A 17,144-nucleotide genomic window follows, 5' to 3' on the forward strand; every position below is an offset into this window, starting at 1 on the left:
CGATTAGATAAGTATTCAACTCCCTGAGTCAATACATTTGAGCTTTTCATTTTGAATGAATTTGTTAATTTCAAAAAACAATTCCACTTTGACATTATGTGTTATTGTTTGTAGGCCACTGACCAAAAAAATCAAAATGTAATTACATTTTAAATTCAGGCTGTAACAACAAAATGGGGAAAAGGTCAAGGGGTGTGAATACTTTCTGAAGGCACTGTATCTACATGGTCATCAAACCTCTTCAAAGACAATTTGATCGTTAAAACCAGAGATCCTATAACTTACTACATGGTGTTCATTGAAAGTCTATGGTTAAAACCCTAAAGGAATCACATTCCCAATAGGTACAGAATGGCAGGGCTATGCTGCTACGCTAACTGGAATGTAATGGTCCCCAATGCCTGAAATATAACACTGGCCTGTAATGGAGAAAGAATACTATCAACAAATCATCTGGAAAATGGCAGTGAAAATGTTACAAATGAGATTTCAAGAAAAAAACGTGTACATTTAACACTTTCATTTGATACATATACAGTATACTGTTTTCGTATCGTTAAGTGCAGAGACCCGACAGTGATGTCAAATTACAAAACTAAACACATCGATTATTCCATGAACAAGATTTTCGTTGTATACTGTAATTGATTTTTTTTAAAGGATTACTATGCTGAAAAAATAGAAAAAACATACAAAATACAAACGATTCCATTAAAAAGTAAGGTTGCTTTAAAAACTATTTGGTTGAGACAGATGTAGGATCTTAATTTGATCACCCTGTTGCAGGGTGTAGTGTATTTACGGTTTAAAAAGCCGTCTGAAGTTTTGTAATTTCCGCGTAAAAATGTCAGACTTGATTTTACCTTATGAAAATATGTTCAGCCCTTACAAAAATGTCCATTAATTATAATCCATACTTCAGGATTAATTTCCTGCTGTAGCAAACCTGCTCAAATTAAGATCTTACATCTGTAATAAATTGGCCCACGGGTAGATAGACATAATAATATGAATTCCTTGCTTCCTCTGTTGCCGGTATCACCATACATTGACATACATAGAAAATAATCACAGTTAATGTTTGTTGGTTCCTCCATAGGGTAACACTGTTTCTAAAAGATTTACACGAGTTGCACATACACACACAGTCTTACATGACGAGAACGCATGGTGCAGCACAGTTCAGAGGTGGTCGAGTGTGGCACGTTAGGAGTTATTTCCCACAGAACGGTGACGAAGCCGGTATGGATCACAAACTCGTCTCTCTGTCCAACTTTGAGTCCTTCCTCTTTTGTCTTCTCTCGCAACCACTGGAAAACAGAAGGCTACGTGTCACAAACAGCATTAGAGGAGACACGACATACAGTATACCACTGAACTGGCCAGCTGGATGGTATTGTGTATTGGAGCCCTGCATGGCAGAAGTGTCACGCACTCTTGACTTGGGGTATTATTACCATCATGCATAACCACCCTAGAGATGCAGTTGTCCTCAACCACCACAGAGGCAAACCACACCAGAGCATGCCATGTGTGCGTGTGTGTGTGTGTGTCTGTCCACCATACGCATGCATTCACATTCCCCAAACCAGTGAGCATGAAACATTCAAAACAAAGAGAGACGCCTTGGGACATTTGTTTAGACCTGAGTGCCAACTTTGAGTTGGTGGTTTCTACTGTGGATCTTTATGGGTCAAGAGATAACAGGTTGCTCCAGGGTACTTAAGACTGAAGTCCCACACTCAAACTACAGGCACACTTGCACGACAAAATACCATCACGTTCATATTGTCACCTCCACATCATACAATGATAAACTGCACATTGGTTCTAGAAAACTGCAATGGAGGGACAAGATATGTAACACCATGCCACTGAGGATTGGGAGTCACTTACCTTTGGGATAATGAGCTTCTGAGAGGTTAGGAAGGGGAGCTTATGATGGGAATGGAATGAGAAAGGATAGGAGTCAAGATAGAAGTTAATGACCATCTATATCTCTACAACGAAGGGCAGGACAAAATCCACCTTTGATATCCACATGAAATATGTTTTACAGTATTCACACCATGAACAATAGAAAACAGGACAGTAGTTGAGATTGGACAAGTAAAATGGCCTGCGGCTAATATACAGGTCCAATAAATAGATGAAATGGCATTTTTGGTGAAACGTTGATATTGATTGATTGATTGATTGGTGGACATTCCAAACCTTTTGGAGCTTGGCTCCTTCTTGGCGCTGTCACTGGGACTAATACTATTCCACACGCTCCCGAAGGAGCCTTTGGACATCTCGTCGGAAATGTTCACCGTCGCGGGATCGCTCCTACAGAACACAAAAACCAAGGGTGCTCTGTCAGTCACTGCAGGTTCTCATGGTCAAGACATCCTCTGAAATGTGTTGATGCTTAGGCCCTGATCTTGAATTAGCTGAAATCGTTTTTTCTGTTGCTGGCTCTAAAAGAAGTGTGCTTGTGCCACGGTATTGACACAACTCCTGCGCAACATGGCCCTCTATATAGTTAGTCACCAAAACCTGTACCGGGTTTTTTTTTAAATCTAACTTTTTAGTGCCCACGGTCTCTGGATGTTTCGTTAGTTGGACTTACTTGTAATTTCCTTCCAGTGGCAAAGTAACTATCCCCTCCTCCTCCTCCACTATAATACTGGGCTCCTCCTGGAGAGAGAGAAATGAAGAAAGTGACTGTTAAAAATCACACACTATTGCACCACAAGCCCAGATGATTGATAGAGTCATAATGTGCTAACATATCTGTATGGCTTCAATATGTTTAAGAGCACCAAGTACTGTATACCTCTTCTTCTCCTTCCTCTAGTTTCTTCTTCTTCCACTCAGGCATCAGGTCGTCCAGCCAGCTCAGCTCCTTCTTGGTGAACATGAAGTCCAGAAGCTTACGGATGAACACCAGAGCCAACACCTAGAGAAGAGAAGCACTTCTCCTTACATTCTACTCCTGTCAACTCAGTGTGGTGAATGACGTCGACACAGGCTGTACCTACTCTACATAAAGCTTAAGGTGAATACCGAGTTAAATATAAAAGCTAAATAAATGCCAACATACTCAGACATAACGTCTCTTTCTCAATCGCTCTCTCGTGCACACACACACACACACAGACCCCCCCACCCCCACCAACACGCTCACCCTACCCTACCCACCCAAACACAACCCCACCGTCCACACACACACACACACACACGTTACCATCATGGGGAAGACGATGGCATAATTTGAGGTCTTGATGACCCACAGCAGGACCAGGCAGCTGAGCTGGATGATGGTGAAGAGGTGGACCTTCCTCAGGGGGACGTGTCTCAAGTAGATGAAGTCTGGCTGGTGCTTGGCCGGCATGCCAAACAGCTTGAGACGGTCAAAGAACTGGATACCTCTCAGCGAGGACGCTCCCATGTACAAGAACACTCCATACAGTACAGGCATGGGGATAAACTGGAAACAGACAGGCAGCTCTCCATTTAGTCTTCAACAGTTACTGTATGTATGCTCATGCACGTGCGCTTGTGAGCATGACTGTGCTAAAGTGTGTGTGTTGTAACTGATCTCATGTATATCTGAGGTCTGCCCTTTGACCTCGCACCTCCCTCACCTTGAGGACAGAGGTCATGAAGACGGAGCAGCCCATGAGTAGGAAGATCATGAGGCCGGTGAAGCGCTGCTCTCTGATCCCCAGGAACTTGGGCTGTTCCCCGGGGGCCGAGCACTCTGACTCCAGCTTCAGGCTGTTGACGTGGGAGATGGAGAGCACGGTGGCCGCCACGAACCAGGGCAGGCCCATCACAGAACACACCCCCAGCATCACCCCCACCACAAACAGGTCCAGGTGGTAGCCACAACCCTTCTGTTGATGGGCACCAGAGATGTGGGGTTATGGCATCCATATTGCAGATATACAGGCGGTATATATATAATACATGAACAATAAGGAGATATACTGTATACTGTTCAGATCTTTAGTTATGGAGAAATGAGGAACAGTAATCAAGGCTTTAGTTGAAAAGGCAGCCATAGTCAAATGGCACAGATTTGAAATAGTCCACAAAAAATGTTTGGTCAAAACCCCAAAATAGAATCAGCCTTTAGGGCTTTGATTGTTCATTATATTGTAATAATGTTACATTTTCAATTTCACATTTTAGCTGTAAAAGCTGACAATGACTTGAATTGGCAGCCATCACCTTCAGTTTGTGCTCCTTCCTGTTGATGATAACAGCAGTGATCTGTTGGTCCATGAAGATGAGGATGGTGCAGAGCAGCGCAGGGAGGACCGCGATTATAGTGGTCCACCACGGGTTGCGTCCTATTGGGTTCACGATCCAACCACGGTCGTCTCTGGTTGGCTGTGGGAGGGAGTGAATATGATTTGTGTGTGTGTGTGTGTGTGTGTGTGTGTGTGTGTGTGTGTGTGTGTGTGTGTGTGTGTACTCACCTTGAACTTGTTGGGGACCTGCAGTTTGGGTGAGGGGATTCCCAGGGCATAGTCCACTAGGACCATGGTGAGGATGGTGATGAAGACAGCAAAGTCACTGATCTGGGCTCTCACCTGAAGAGCAAGAGAAACACAGTCAGACTAGGACCTGAGCTTATGGCCAATCTCCTATTGCTCAGTGTCATTTGAATACAAATGACTTGTCTGCTTTGTCTGTAGTCTTCACTTGTCTGCATGGTTGTTCACATCTATCGTGTTCAGGTCGTTGTCGTAAAAGACTATGTGTTCTCAATGACCTACCTGGTTAAATAAAGGCAAATAATCAGAATCATTATAATAAAGTGCAAGTAAATGTAGGATATCTTAGATGCCACAAGGAGGCATCAATATACTACAAAATCTATTCTTACTCATGCGGCACACAGCACTCATTGACACATCATCGAAATAGAATGGGTAGATTTTCATATTATGAAGCACCAGTACGCGGTTTTACACTGATACATCCACCAAAGCCTGAGAGATTATTTGGCAAGCATCAATCAATCAAATATCATTGAAATCCCTGCACATGTGGCTACCGGTCCACATTCCTTGCACTCAGGAAGCCTGAGGTGTAGATGGACGTGCCTTGGTGGGGAAGTAGCGGCTGGTCTTGAACTCCTTGAGGAAAGCGGACATGAAGACAGTAGAGAAGAAGAGGACCACGGACCAGAAGAGGACGTCAGGAACGTAGGGTCCGTGGGGGCCACAGGCGCTGCCCTCAAACTCCCCCCGGAACACAAAGCACTCCTACAGCAGATAGAGAGATATGTGAGTGGAACTCCATACCCCATATATTTCCTATGAAGTTAACAGGATAGACTGGCCATCTTACCTACTACAACTACATACTGTGTATTAACAGTACTACATTCAAATATCAACATGCTACTCATTCATACTGAGAAGTAATTCATCTAATGCACAATCGCGCTTGTTCCCCGCTATTTGTTTATGTTTATAGAGCGCATCTCCTATTCTGATTATCAGCTGTTGTCAAACACACGTGGGTGTGAAAAGACGATTCTCTTCAGTGTGCAGCAAATTCTACTTGATGAAAAGCCGAACTGAGTCTGACATCCTGCCATTTAAAGCATACATATTTATTTAAATTTCACATACAATAAAACTTTATATTTTTGCATACCCAAAAAGTCTACTATTTAGAACGCTAGTATGGGTATTTGGACATGGCCACTGTAAGGTATACGTTATCTAGATAGGAAAGATAATAAGACCCAGTCGAAGTTAGCCTCTGGTCCCAGATCTGTTTGCAGATAGCCAACTCTCACTGTATGGTTGCCACAACCATAGGCTATACACACTTAACAGATCTGGAACCAGGCTAATTGGAAATGCATTGGCACACTCAATGTTAGGTCAAATGTTTGTACATGCTGCACAGTGCTTATATTCTGTAGTACTCCACCACTGACATGTCATAGGAATGGCTCCACTATAAATATATTTCATGTCCTCTATGCACTGATTTGGACAGAATCAAAGTGCATGAGTGACTGGCCAATGCTGAATCATGTCTGTGTGAACCTAGTCATTCATGTATGCACGCATGCACTTTGGATTGCAATCACATAGTGTGTGGGTGGGTGCGTGCGTGCAGGTGTGCATACAGTATGTGCGTGCATGTGTGTGCATATGTGTGACAGAGTCACAGTGAATACTAAAAGAATGCTCTACTGTGACTGTTTCTCTATGGTGACTGTACATGGTTAAATCCTGTTGAAATCCTGCCTACATGTCTTTAATCCTGTCACGCTGTTCTGTTCCCTCTGGGGAAACACATTGTACTATCCCTATAGCCTCACATCCCTCTCCAGGGGACAGCTATTTCACCATGAAAAATATACTATATGTATACAATATAATATGTGTCGCAATTTGCTGATGAGTGATGTTTTAGAAGTAATTGAGTAAGGAGTGTTAGCTACATTTTACACATTTAACTAGGCAAGTCAGTTAAGAACAAATTCTTATTTATAATGACGGCCTACCAAAAGGCAAAAGGCCTCCTGCGGGGACAGGGGTTGGGATTAAAAATAAAATAAAAATACTACAACACGACAAGAGAGACAACACTACATAAAGAGAGCCCTAAGACAACAACATAGGAAGGCAGCAACACATGACAACACAGCATGGTAGCAACACAACTGGACAACAACATGGTAGCAGCACAAAACACGGCACAAACATTATTGGGCACAGACAACAGCACAAAGGGCAAGAAAGTAGAGACAACAATCATGTATCAATATTACTTCAGGGGGTGGTTATTGGTCAATAGTCCCCCATGGTGCCTGACCCTGCACTGCACTGTAATACTTCTGACCTCTAGAAGTTCATGTGATGATTGCACAGTGCAGCTGGTGCTCTGCTACAGAACGAGGTGGGTCAGTGACCTTACAAAGCATGGCTTCATCCCCCTGAACCCAAGAGCTTTTAGGCTTCAAACCCCTCTTTACCTTGACCTCCATGCTGGTCCAGTTGACCTCTGATGCAGTGATGTTCCTGTCCTCCCAGTACCTCAGAGTGGAGTTGCTGGGATCCTTTGGCTCCACACACGCACACCTACCAGAGCACAACACACATATGCATGGATACACACACACACACAAGCCCGCAGACACACACTTGCACAAGTACACACACACGTGCACGAGTAGACACACACTCGTCATGTTCCAGCCTCAGATTAGCGTTCCTGAAATATAATTTTGTTGAAATATAATTTAATCTCTGGGAAATTAAAGGATTGCACCAAAATTGGTCATTTTAATTTATAGGACTTATATGAGTAAAAGCAATTTGTTTTCTACCTAAAGTAGCAAAGAAAATGTTGTGATCCATTTAATAAACACAAGAGACCAGCAAAATGGATAAAAGGGTGTGGTGGCAGTAGCAGGAACAGCTCCATCTAGTGGGCAAAACTTGGTACGTTCACACTAATTTATGGTATAGAATGCAAGTGACTTCAATGACTAATTTCTCTGAACAATGGGGAAACGACATCACCAGATTCACAGGGAATACATTCAAAAGAATGAAGAAGCAATACTCCAAGCAGCAGCTCCGTACTACGTGTCAGACATAGAGAACTGATACTGTATACTGGTTGTTGGGATGAGTTCGGTGTGGGATGTTGGGGTTCCGTGGATGGCTTTTATTGGATTCCTCATGTCTTACTCTTTGTTATGAAGAATTATGGTCCAAATCGGATGTTAGGTACTATATTTATTTAAGATTATGTGAATCCTATAAATTAAAACAGCCAATTTGGGTGCAATCAATTAGCTTAATTTCTCAGAGATCAAATTATATTTAGACAAAATAATGTTTCAGGAATGTTAATATTATCTGTTTCTAACTACAGAAACAATTTCAGAACAATCTGAGATGGTGGGTGACATGGCTTGACGATGGACATGGAATGACCCATAAGGATTCCTCTCTATGACTTCACCAATGTACGGAAAACATTTACTTGACCGTACATTACATCGACTTGGAACAATTACATCATGTATTAATGTATGTCCCTGGGTTTACACATGGGATTATTCAGCCTACTGCAATAATCTTGTAGCATTACCAAAAAACTAGATAAACTGCCCATATTGCCCATCTGTGCTTTGATGATGTAGCTAGCTAACACTAAAACTGTGTACAGGACTCTGGTTTACTGTCTGTGTTTTGGCCCCAAAAAATTGACTGTTTTCCACCTGCAGTATTGTAGGTGGAGTACTCCTTACACTTACGAATGCTACTTAAACAAAGAAGTACAATATACTCCTACCACTACTAGTTGCACTTAAGATTAGCGGTAGTTAGTGGGGTACTGGTTCCATTAATGAGTACACTCTTAGAAAAAGGGTTCCAAAAGGGTTCTTTGGCTGTCCCCATAGGATAACCCTTTTTGGTAGGACCCTTTTGAGTTCCATGTAGAATCCCTCTGTGGAAAGGGTTCTTTCTACATGGTACCCAAAAGAGTTCTACCTGGGACCAAAAAGGGTTATTCAAAGGGTTCTCCCATGGGGACAGCCAAAGAAGCCTTTTAGGTTCTAGATAGCAGCTTTTTTTTCCAAGAGTATACTACAGGTTAAGATTACTAGTTTAATTTGTTGGCAGTTAAAGGAGTACTACTTCCCCCTATGAGTACTACAAGTTTACTAGTTGCACTTAAAATTACTGGTAGTTAGAGGAATACCAGTTCCACTTATGACAATTTGATCCACTTATGAGTATTTAGTTCCACTGACTAACATTATTTCCATGACTTACGAGTACTGGGTGAGTTTCTGCAGGTTGTTGTTCATGTTGATGGGGTAGTGTTCCCCCAGGTGGATGAGTTTCTCCAGGGCCTCGTAGATGAAGATGATGCAGATGAGCGAGGCGAAGGCCTCCTCTGTGAAGCGGGTGATGTAACAGACCAGGGAGCTAGCGTCTGTAGCCACCAGGAGCAGGCAGAGGAACGCCGTCCACAGGCCGATACAGGCCCTCAGGGAGAGGTAGGACAGGTCATAGTCCCTGTGGACAAACACACACACACACACGTGTAACTGGTGGGACGCGAACCCCCCACATCTCCCACTAGGAAGGCCAACGTCTTAACCTTTAGACCAAAAGGACATTTATTCATTTTTTATTTAACCTTTATTTAACTAGGCAAGTCATGCCTACATACATGGACACACACACACACACACACACACACACACACACAAATATGTGACTGCAATCCAAAGTGCGAGCGTGCATGAATGACTGGGTTCACAGAGACATGATCCAGCATGAGCCAGTCACTCATGCACGCACTTTGACTCTGTCCAAATCTTTGCAGAGAGGAAATGGAGTCACTGACATATTATATATATTTATAGTGGAGCCGTCCATATGAAATGTCAGTGGTACAGTGCTACAGACATTGTACCAAACACTGTCTGCCAATATATTTCCAATTAGCCTGGTTCCAGATCTGTTCGCATATATAGCCATAGTCATAGTACCTGTTGACAAACACACACACGTGTAACTGGTGGGACGCGAACCTCCATCTCCCACTCGGAAGACCAACGTCTTAACTATTAGCCCAAAAGGACATTTCTTCTTGGGCCGAGGTTGTCACCGATTTTCACACGAGCGACACAAACGCGGACACACACGCACGCACACAGACAGCCTTAGAAAAACCTGTATACTTAAAGTCTTCCTGAATGCCAGGAACAACGTACTGTAGCCACGTCACAGTGATGAGAGCACCTGAGACAACGTATCTGAAATGGGGCAAACTCACTTGCAGAACTTGAAGAGAATCTTCTCAAACACTAGAACAGGGCCTGTGCTGCCTAGGATGGTGAGAGGCTGCCCAGCGAACAGGGAGTAGGCTATCCCCGTCATGGAGGCTCCGAACAGCGACTCAATTGCACTCTGGCCAAAAGGGGAAGTGACAGTAATGGGTTAATGGACCACAGGTTACATAGCACTTTCATAATAACTGCATAGCAGTCTTTATTTGTTGAAGTCAGGGATCTACTAGGGGATACGGCAACCAAAACCTAGCTATCTGTTTAGTTCAGCTTCATCGGGACACCATCGTTGCTTACCTAACGTGTGAATATGAAAGTGCTTTATTGTTGTGCAGAACTCCATCAGAAATCCAAAAACCAACAAACACATGAAGTAAGGCCTTCAGAAAGTCTGTTCTTCTGCCATTCGGGACAACATGTTGTTAACGCAGCAAAGCCAACGCGTGTCATGTGGTATGAGCGGTGTGTCTTACTATGCGTCCCTCGGTGGCTTCCCCCAGCAGTCCTCCGAAGGTGATGACAGGAGACATGCAGGCACAGTAGAGGAAAAGGAAGGAGGCCAGACACTGCAGGCTCAAAGCGTCCGTGTAGTCAGACAGGTAGTGGGGCGCCTTGCGCTTGATGTCCATGAAGAACCCTCCAAAGAACCTGGACATGACACACACATTAGCGCATGTACACGTGCCCACACACACACACACACCACCTTAGTGAACCAGCATCAAATACCATATGAAGTAAAAAGGAGTCAAATCTGTGTTCCCTTTCATTTTTCCGTTTCAATGGAAAAATGTATGAACCATACCGTGTTTTTAAATGTTTCTTTTTTTTAAACACATTCCCACAGGCCACACACTAGGAGGAGGGTTGGAGAGAGGGAACATTCTGATGTTAGAGGAAGCATATGGCGTCCTAGCCAGAGGCGGTTGCCGGGGTAACGGGGGGGGGGGCGTGACTTTGAGTGGTATTTCAACCGTGCGGGGATGGATGCTACGCTGTTGGCCCTCCGGGAGATCATAGCTCACAGCAGAACTGGGCTGCAGGCCAATCTACTTTACACGTCAGGATGAGTTCCTCAGAGACCTACTGTAGCAGGGAGCATCCCTTACAACTACATCACTTCAAAACCCACGACATACAGTATCCACTTACTACAGCTACACATAGCCTACTGCCTCCATCTAAATATACTGTATTACACTACTGCAGCTTCCTCCTCGCGCTAGATACACTCTACTACACTACTGTAGAAACCCAAAACACAAGACACCTACAATAAAGTATTGTTAATAAAGTTGTAACACTGTATTGTGAGTGTCTGTCAGTACTCATAAGCTAAGAAGATACAAATACTTCATGATTTCATACATTATTTTGCACTGTTAAGTATTTATTAGGTATTTTCAGAGATCAAAATGCTTATGAGCGAATGCTGTAGGCTATTAACTATTGAACTAATTTTCACCTATAAAACAGATTCAGGTCAGCACTTAGTTAATGCACACTTAGTGCTCGTATAATAAGTGGACATGATTACATGGCAAACTAATAATTGCTTAATAAAAGATTCAAAATCGGCCCTTAGTTGACGCACACAAATTGTACAATGAAGTGTTACCAAAATAGCTAAAGTGTTTTCGACCAGGGTTGTCGAGGCACATTTTAATAAGTGATGCTGGTCTTATGTCAGAAAGTACGCATGGATGATTCCAAATGCATGTATCACACTGAATCAATCACAGCTATTTTTAGGAACGCAGGGCTTGAGGAACGAGAGAGAACCATAAGGATGTGTGTTTTTTTTAAAGGGTGGCTAGATGTACTGCTGGGGACAGTGAGTGCCGGAGAGGAGACAAACAGGGGACTGGAAGACAAAGACAGAGAGGACCAAAGATGGTCCACAGTGCTGTAGATCACACACACAGTGCTGTAGATCACACTCACAGTGCTGTAGATCACACTCACAGTGCTGTAGATCACACTCACAGTGCTTGCCGGCCTAATTTCAGCCCAAACACACACACCACTTCCCTTCAACTCACAACCACCACACACACACACACTCAACCCTACCTTCCTGTGCGCTGTAGCTCTGGGCCACCATGGCCACCAGGTTCCTCTGCTTCTCCCAGATCTCCGTTGGGTAGAGGAGGGACCTTCCGCTTTTCCTGTGTGGTAAAGAGTAGAGTTCAGAGGTCAGATGGAAAATAAATATTTATTTGCCAAAAATAGCTATATAATTTATTTTCTCCACTAGTAGGAATTGGACTAAAATAGCCTGTCAGGCAAAACATTCCTTCCAACAACACAGGACTGATTTTTTAAGGACAAGCCACCTGGCACGTACCAAAAACAGATGATAATAGAAAAACAAAACAAATGGATTCGGAGGGAATTAGAACACGTCCTTGGGGTACACCAGCAGTTAAATCCGAAAACAATTCAGATTGGGTTTAGCCAGTGATGCAGTTGGAAGCAAACTAACAGATGATGGCACAGGGTCGGAGCATCTCAAAATAAGTCTCTGGTTAGGGGTGTTGTCATGGACACTACCAGGAAGAGGCTCACCTGAGAGGGCACGTTTTTGGGCGGCTCTATCCTGATGGAGGGGTCCCACTCCCCAGGTGGCAACACAGTCACCTGGTCCAGGAACTCATCGATGCCGGCCACCAGGTCGTTCCTGTCCTTGGCTTTATACGCCACGTCATGGAACACCTGGGAGGAGCAGAGAGGGAATGGGTTTAACCTGTATGTGTCATCATGAGCTGTTATTAAACTTGGCTAACATAACCAAAGGCCACGCAGGGAAAAGTACACACAGGACTACTGCAACGAGGCTACTTACCTCGTCTGTCATCAGAGTTGCGATGGATCGGCCAATCTCATGGTACTGTGGTCCTTTTCCCAGAGGCCCCAGCAGAATGAACAGGAACCTGAGGGAGAACACAGAAGAAGGTTTTAACCATAATTTCACCTGAATAGAGTGCATCCACTCAGGAACTTACCCAATGCAAAAACCCCATTCCCAATTTAGTTACGAACAAATAAAATGCATAGTATTAACCGCAATCATCATTAAACAACAATATTTTAATAAAATGAGAGCGTGTGTGTCTGACCTGGTGGTGATGGGGACCTCAGCCAGGCCGTTGAGCAGCACGGCGGGACACAGACGGACAAAGGCCACCACAGGCTGCTCTAGGAACTCTAGCTCCCCCACCAGGACGTTGGATGCCTCTGCACCGGGGGGAATCTTCTTCATGAAGTGGAGGTCAATCTACAGACATGATGATCCTATTTAGCTAATAGGAAAATATGCTAAATAGGGTCGACTGAAATGAAGGCCAGGGGATCATGGATAGGCCCACTGAGAAATCTGTCATATATAGGCTACAACAGATGTTTTGCTAGATACTGGGTTGTGACTAGAATCAGTGGGTTTATTATTCACTGAGCTACAGAGAAATGGCTAAACACTTTGAGTGGGTCACACAGCATAGTAAATGCACTGGTCTAACACATACTAACTGGTGGTTAGCATAGTCACAGTAATGTAGCTACTTGCTAATGTACTGTATGTCGATGAAAAGTAGCATTGTGCTCAGTGGAAACTTTTGGGTGACCTGGTAGCCTGGTAGCCAACCTTGATATTACAACAACCATAGGAGTTGGCTATACAGAACATAGAAATATGGTGCGACCAGGCTAGATGAGTGGGGCCTTAACTTGCTGAAGTCCACATGGCTGTTCTCCCGGCTGACATGTTCCTTGCCCTCTGTGGTGGCTGGCTGGGACTGGGGAGAGACTGTCTGACCTGGGAGACATCAGGACAGGAGAGAGCCAGCCTGTTAGTCACTCTCACTAGGCAACATCCTGCACAGTATTCAGATTAAGTCCTTCAGTGTAACACTATAATCTAGATGAAATTCATCAATTGATTAATCCTACATAGATTAATGAAGGAATGAGGCCTTGACGATAGTCTTTGTGACCAAAACGATGCACTTTCTAAGTTGAATTTGAAGTAGCACTATTCTACTTTTGAAGGTTTGGTACTGCCCAAGAGGTTAGAGAAAACACATGGAGGTTATTAATGGATAAACAGGAGGTAATGAAGTGGACACACACACACACACTCACAGACACACACACACACACACACACACACTCACAGACACACACTCACAGACACACACACACACACACACACACACACACACACACACACACACACACACACACACACACACACACACACTCACAGACACACACACACACACACACACACACACACACACACACTCACAGACACACACACACACTCACAGACACACACACACACACACACACACTCACTCACAGACACACACACACACACACACACACACACACACACACACACACACTCACAGACACACACACACACACACACACACACACACTCACAGACACACACACACACACACACACACACTCACAGACACACACTCACAGACACAAAAGGAGAGAATGTAGATAGTAGTTGAGATATTAATCAGACAACACAGCAAGTCACACAGAGACAATACAGCACAACAATCAGAAAAGCCACAATACTGTGATTGGTTGGTGTGTGATTGGTTGGTTGGTGTGTGATTGGTTGGTTGGTTGATGTGTGATTGGTTGGTTGTTTGGTTGGTGTGTGATTGGTTGGTTGGTGTGTGATTGGTTGGTTAGTTGGTTGGTGTGTGATTGGTTGGTTAGTTGGTTGGTGTGTGATTGGTTGGTTAGTTGGTTGGTGTGTGATTGGTTGGTTAGTTGGTTGGTGTGTGATTGGTTGGTTAGTTGGTTGGTGTGTGATTGGTTGGTTAGTTGGTTGGTGTGTGATTGGTTGGTTAGTTGGTTGGTGTATGATTGGTTGGTTGGTTGGTTGGTGTGTGATTGGTTGGTTAGTTGGTGTGTGATTGGTTGGTTAGTTGGTTGGTTAGCTCACCATTCTTGTCCATAGAGTGGGGCTCGGAATGCTTCTTGCCGATGTCGGCGAAGGAGCGTACGATGGGGATGCGGTTGGCCAGCTTCTTGTGGTTCTGGTGGTGGTGCTGCTTCAGGAGCGCCTCACGGATCCTCCTCCTCACGTCCTCCCCCACTGCGCCCGACACCTCATGCTGGTCCAGGACCATATCTGAGAGAACACACACATAGATTGGTTAGGGATTGACTGCCTTGCTCAAGAGCACAACGGCAGTAGTTGGCACCTGATATTCTAACTCCAGTATCTCTCCAGTTACAGACTCACTCCCACCAGATTTTCCCAGTCGACACTCGGATTTAAACCGTCAACCTTCTGGCCACCCTCCACTCCAGCACCACTCTACGTACCGGCGATCTCCTCCAGTGAGTTGGCCCTCATGTCCAGCAGCACGGTGCCGTTGAGGATGCAGCTCCTCAGCTCAAACAGGCTATGAAGAGACAGGGTGGCTACGTAGGGCTTGCTCCAACGCTCGCCACCATCCTCCACGTCCTCCTCAAACTTCAGCCACCTACACACACAAACAGATACGCATAAGCCAAAAACGGACACCTGATTGGCTGTGGAGCTGGAGCGGGTCGTGCGATTGGTTACCTGGCGGTCTCCTTCCACTCTGCGTCCTCGCCCTCTCTCAGGCAGATCTCATCCAGCTCAGTGAAGAGGGCGTGAGATATGTGCTCCTCGTCACCATCCTCTGTGCCCAGCAGGAACTGCACCCTCTGGGCAGGAGTGTCTGCTGTAGAGGGGTAGTGGAGGAGGAGAGAGTTGGGGATGTGGAGAGGGGGGGAAAAGGGAGAGGGTGGAAAATGAGAGAGAGAAAGAGGGTGGAGAGAGAGAGTGAGAGAGAGAGAGAGAGAGAGAGAGAGAGAAAGAGACAGATAGCGAGAGAAAGAGAGCGAGAGAGAAAAAGAGAGAGAAAGAAAGAAAGGGATAAAAAAGAGAGAAAGAGAGAGCGAGAGAGGAGTGCAGAGAAGTGGTGTGAAGAGACGCCAATCAATGTAGCCTGGGTGCCAGTCTGATCTGCACTCTTGCCAACAGTCAGGCATCGCGGCAATCTCAACGTTCATTATGCAGACAGATTTTGTGCGGGGTCACCGATTTAGTTTAAGAAATTTGACATGAGCTAGCAACTATTTGTCAGGACAGACAAATAACAGTTGCTTAGCAACTTGAGAAAAAAAAGGATTTGTGGTCCAAAGCGATAGTATTCCAATATTTGCATAACCCTTGTATATTTGCAGAACCCAATATTTGCATAACCATTGCGTTATTGAATCAGGATCACATCTTCTGTTCTCTTTTGGCTCATTAATGATAGTTGGCAAGAGCACACAGATATCTGGAACCTGGCTAGTGTCAATGACGGAGAAACAAGAACAAATGACAAGTCACACATTTTCACAGGGAACATTTTGTAAGTACACTGCCCCCATAGACTTACAGTTCACGCTTAGATTGTTTTTGTTGGATGAAGACCTTGTTCCAGGTAAAACCCTTGTTGGTTCCAGGTAAAAATCCATATTGGTTCCAAATAAAACCCTTGTTGGTTCCAAGTAAAACACTTGTTGGTTCCAAGTAAAACCCTTTTGGTTCCAGGTAAAACCCTTTTGGTTCCAAGTAAAACCATTGTTGGTTTCAGGTAAAACCCTTGTTGGTTCCAAGTAAAACCCTTGTTGGTTTCAGGTAAAAACCCTTTTGGTTCCAGGTAAAACCCTTTTGGTTCCAAATAGAACTGGTTTGGGTTCCATGTGGAACCCTTTCCACAGAGGGTTCTGCATGGAACCCAAAATGGTTCTACACGGAACCAAAAAGGGTTTTACATGTAACCAAAAAAGGGTTTTCCTATGAGGACAGCTGAAGAACCCTTTTGGAACCCTTTTTTCAAAGAGTGTTGTTTGGTCCCATTTTCACAAGGAACCTTCTTTGCAGCACACTCACCCCCCATAGACTTACTGTGGGAGGGTGATTCTCTGCCATCACCGTCCACCCCAGATTCCCTCTCTTTGGATCTCTTCCTGCTGTTTTTGTTGTGGCCGCCATGGTGACGGTGACGTCGGTGGGACTTCCTCCCCAGGGGAACGTGGACCCCAATGTAAAGAGTCCGGTGGCCTGGGGACACGATGAAATTGTGGCATCAAACTACAGTCACTATAACCCCAGGAATGTAGGGCCTCCAACCGCAGGGCCTACAATAAGTGCATTTACTAAAATGTACTTTTAAAATGTGATGCATTCGTTAAGACGCAGGGTCCTGATGGAAGAAAAAAAATCACTTGGGCCAGATTCATACAAGATAAATGA

At 44.5% G+C, this 17,144-nt stretch overlaps 1 protein-coding gene across 3 annotated transcripts in view; it reads right to left on the bottom strand.

Annotated features, from left to right (window-relative positions):
- Positions 1 to 25: 25 nt before the first annotated feature.
- LOC112253748 (sodium-driven chloride bicarbonate exchanger) overlaps positions 26 to 17,144 on the bottom strand; it is a 39,497-nt gene continuing 22,378 nt past the window's right edge. For 2 of the 3 annotated variants that reach the window (XM_042323970.1, XM_042323972.1), the window contains 22 exons: positions 16,797 to 16,952; positions 15,438 to 15,579; positions 15,194 to 15,354; positions 14,808 to 14,996; positions 13,561 to 13,649; positions 12,955 to 13,112; positions 12,681 to 12,768; positions 12,404 to 12,550; positions 11,909 to 12,003; positions 10,309 to 10,483; positions 9,823 to 9,956; positions 8,811 to 9,056; positions 6,995 to 7,100; positions 5,100 to 5,261; positions 4,470 to 4,583; positions 4,219 to 4,380; positions 3,630 to 3,881; positions 3,230 to 3,472; positions 2,819 to 2,941; positions 2,612 to 2,679; positions 2,215 to 2,328; positions 26 to 1,310 (listed from right to left, as the gene is read on the bottom strand). In XM_042323970.1, the coding sequence (XP_042179904.1) occupies positions 1,250 to 1,310; positions 2,215 to 2,328; positions 2,612 to 2,679; positions 2,819 to 2,941; positions 3,230 to 3,472; positions 3,630 to 3,881; positions 4,219 to 4,380; positions 4,470 to 4,583; positions 5,100 to 5,261; positions 6,995 to 7,100; positions 8,811 to 9,056; positions 9,823 to 9,956; positions 10,309 to 10,483; positions 11,909 to 12,003; positions 12,404 to 12,550; positions 12,681 to 12,768; positions 12,955 to 13,112; positions 13,561 to 13,649; positions 14,808 to 14,996; positions 15,194 to 15,354; positions 15,438 to 15,579; positions 16,797 to 16,952 (3,185 nt within the window). In that variant the 3' untranslated portion in view covers positions 26 to 1,249. Of the gene's footprint in view, positions 1,311 to 1,896; positions 1,936 to 2,214; positions 2,329 to 2,611; positions 2,680 to 2,818; positions 2,942 to 3,229; positions 3,473 to 3,629; positions 3,882 to 4,218; positions 4,381 to 4,469; positions 4,584 to 5,099; positions 5,262 to 6,994; positions 7,101 to 8,810; positions 9,057 to 9,822; positions 9,957 to 10,308; positions 10,484 to 11,908; positions 12,004 to 12,403; positions 12,551 to 12,680; positions 12,769 to 12,954; positions 13,113 to 13,560; positions 13,650 to 14,807; positions 14,997 to 15,193; positions 15,355 to 15,437; positions 15,580 to 16,796; positions 16,953 to 17,144 lie in introns of all 3 variants that reach the window. The other variant, XM_042323971.1, reaches the window with a different exon arrangement.

This window comes from Oncorhynchus tshawytscha, linkage group LG07, assembly GCF_018296145.1.
Source record: "Oncorhynchus tshawytscha isolate Ot180627B linkage group LG07, Otsh_v2.0, whole genome shotgun sequence".
Taxonomy (NCBI): Eukaryota; Metazoa; Chordata; class Actinopteri; order Salmoniformes; family Salmonidae; genus Oncorhynchus; species Oncorhynchus tshawytscha.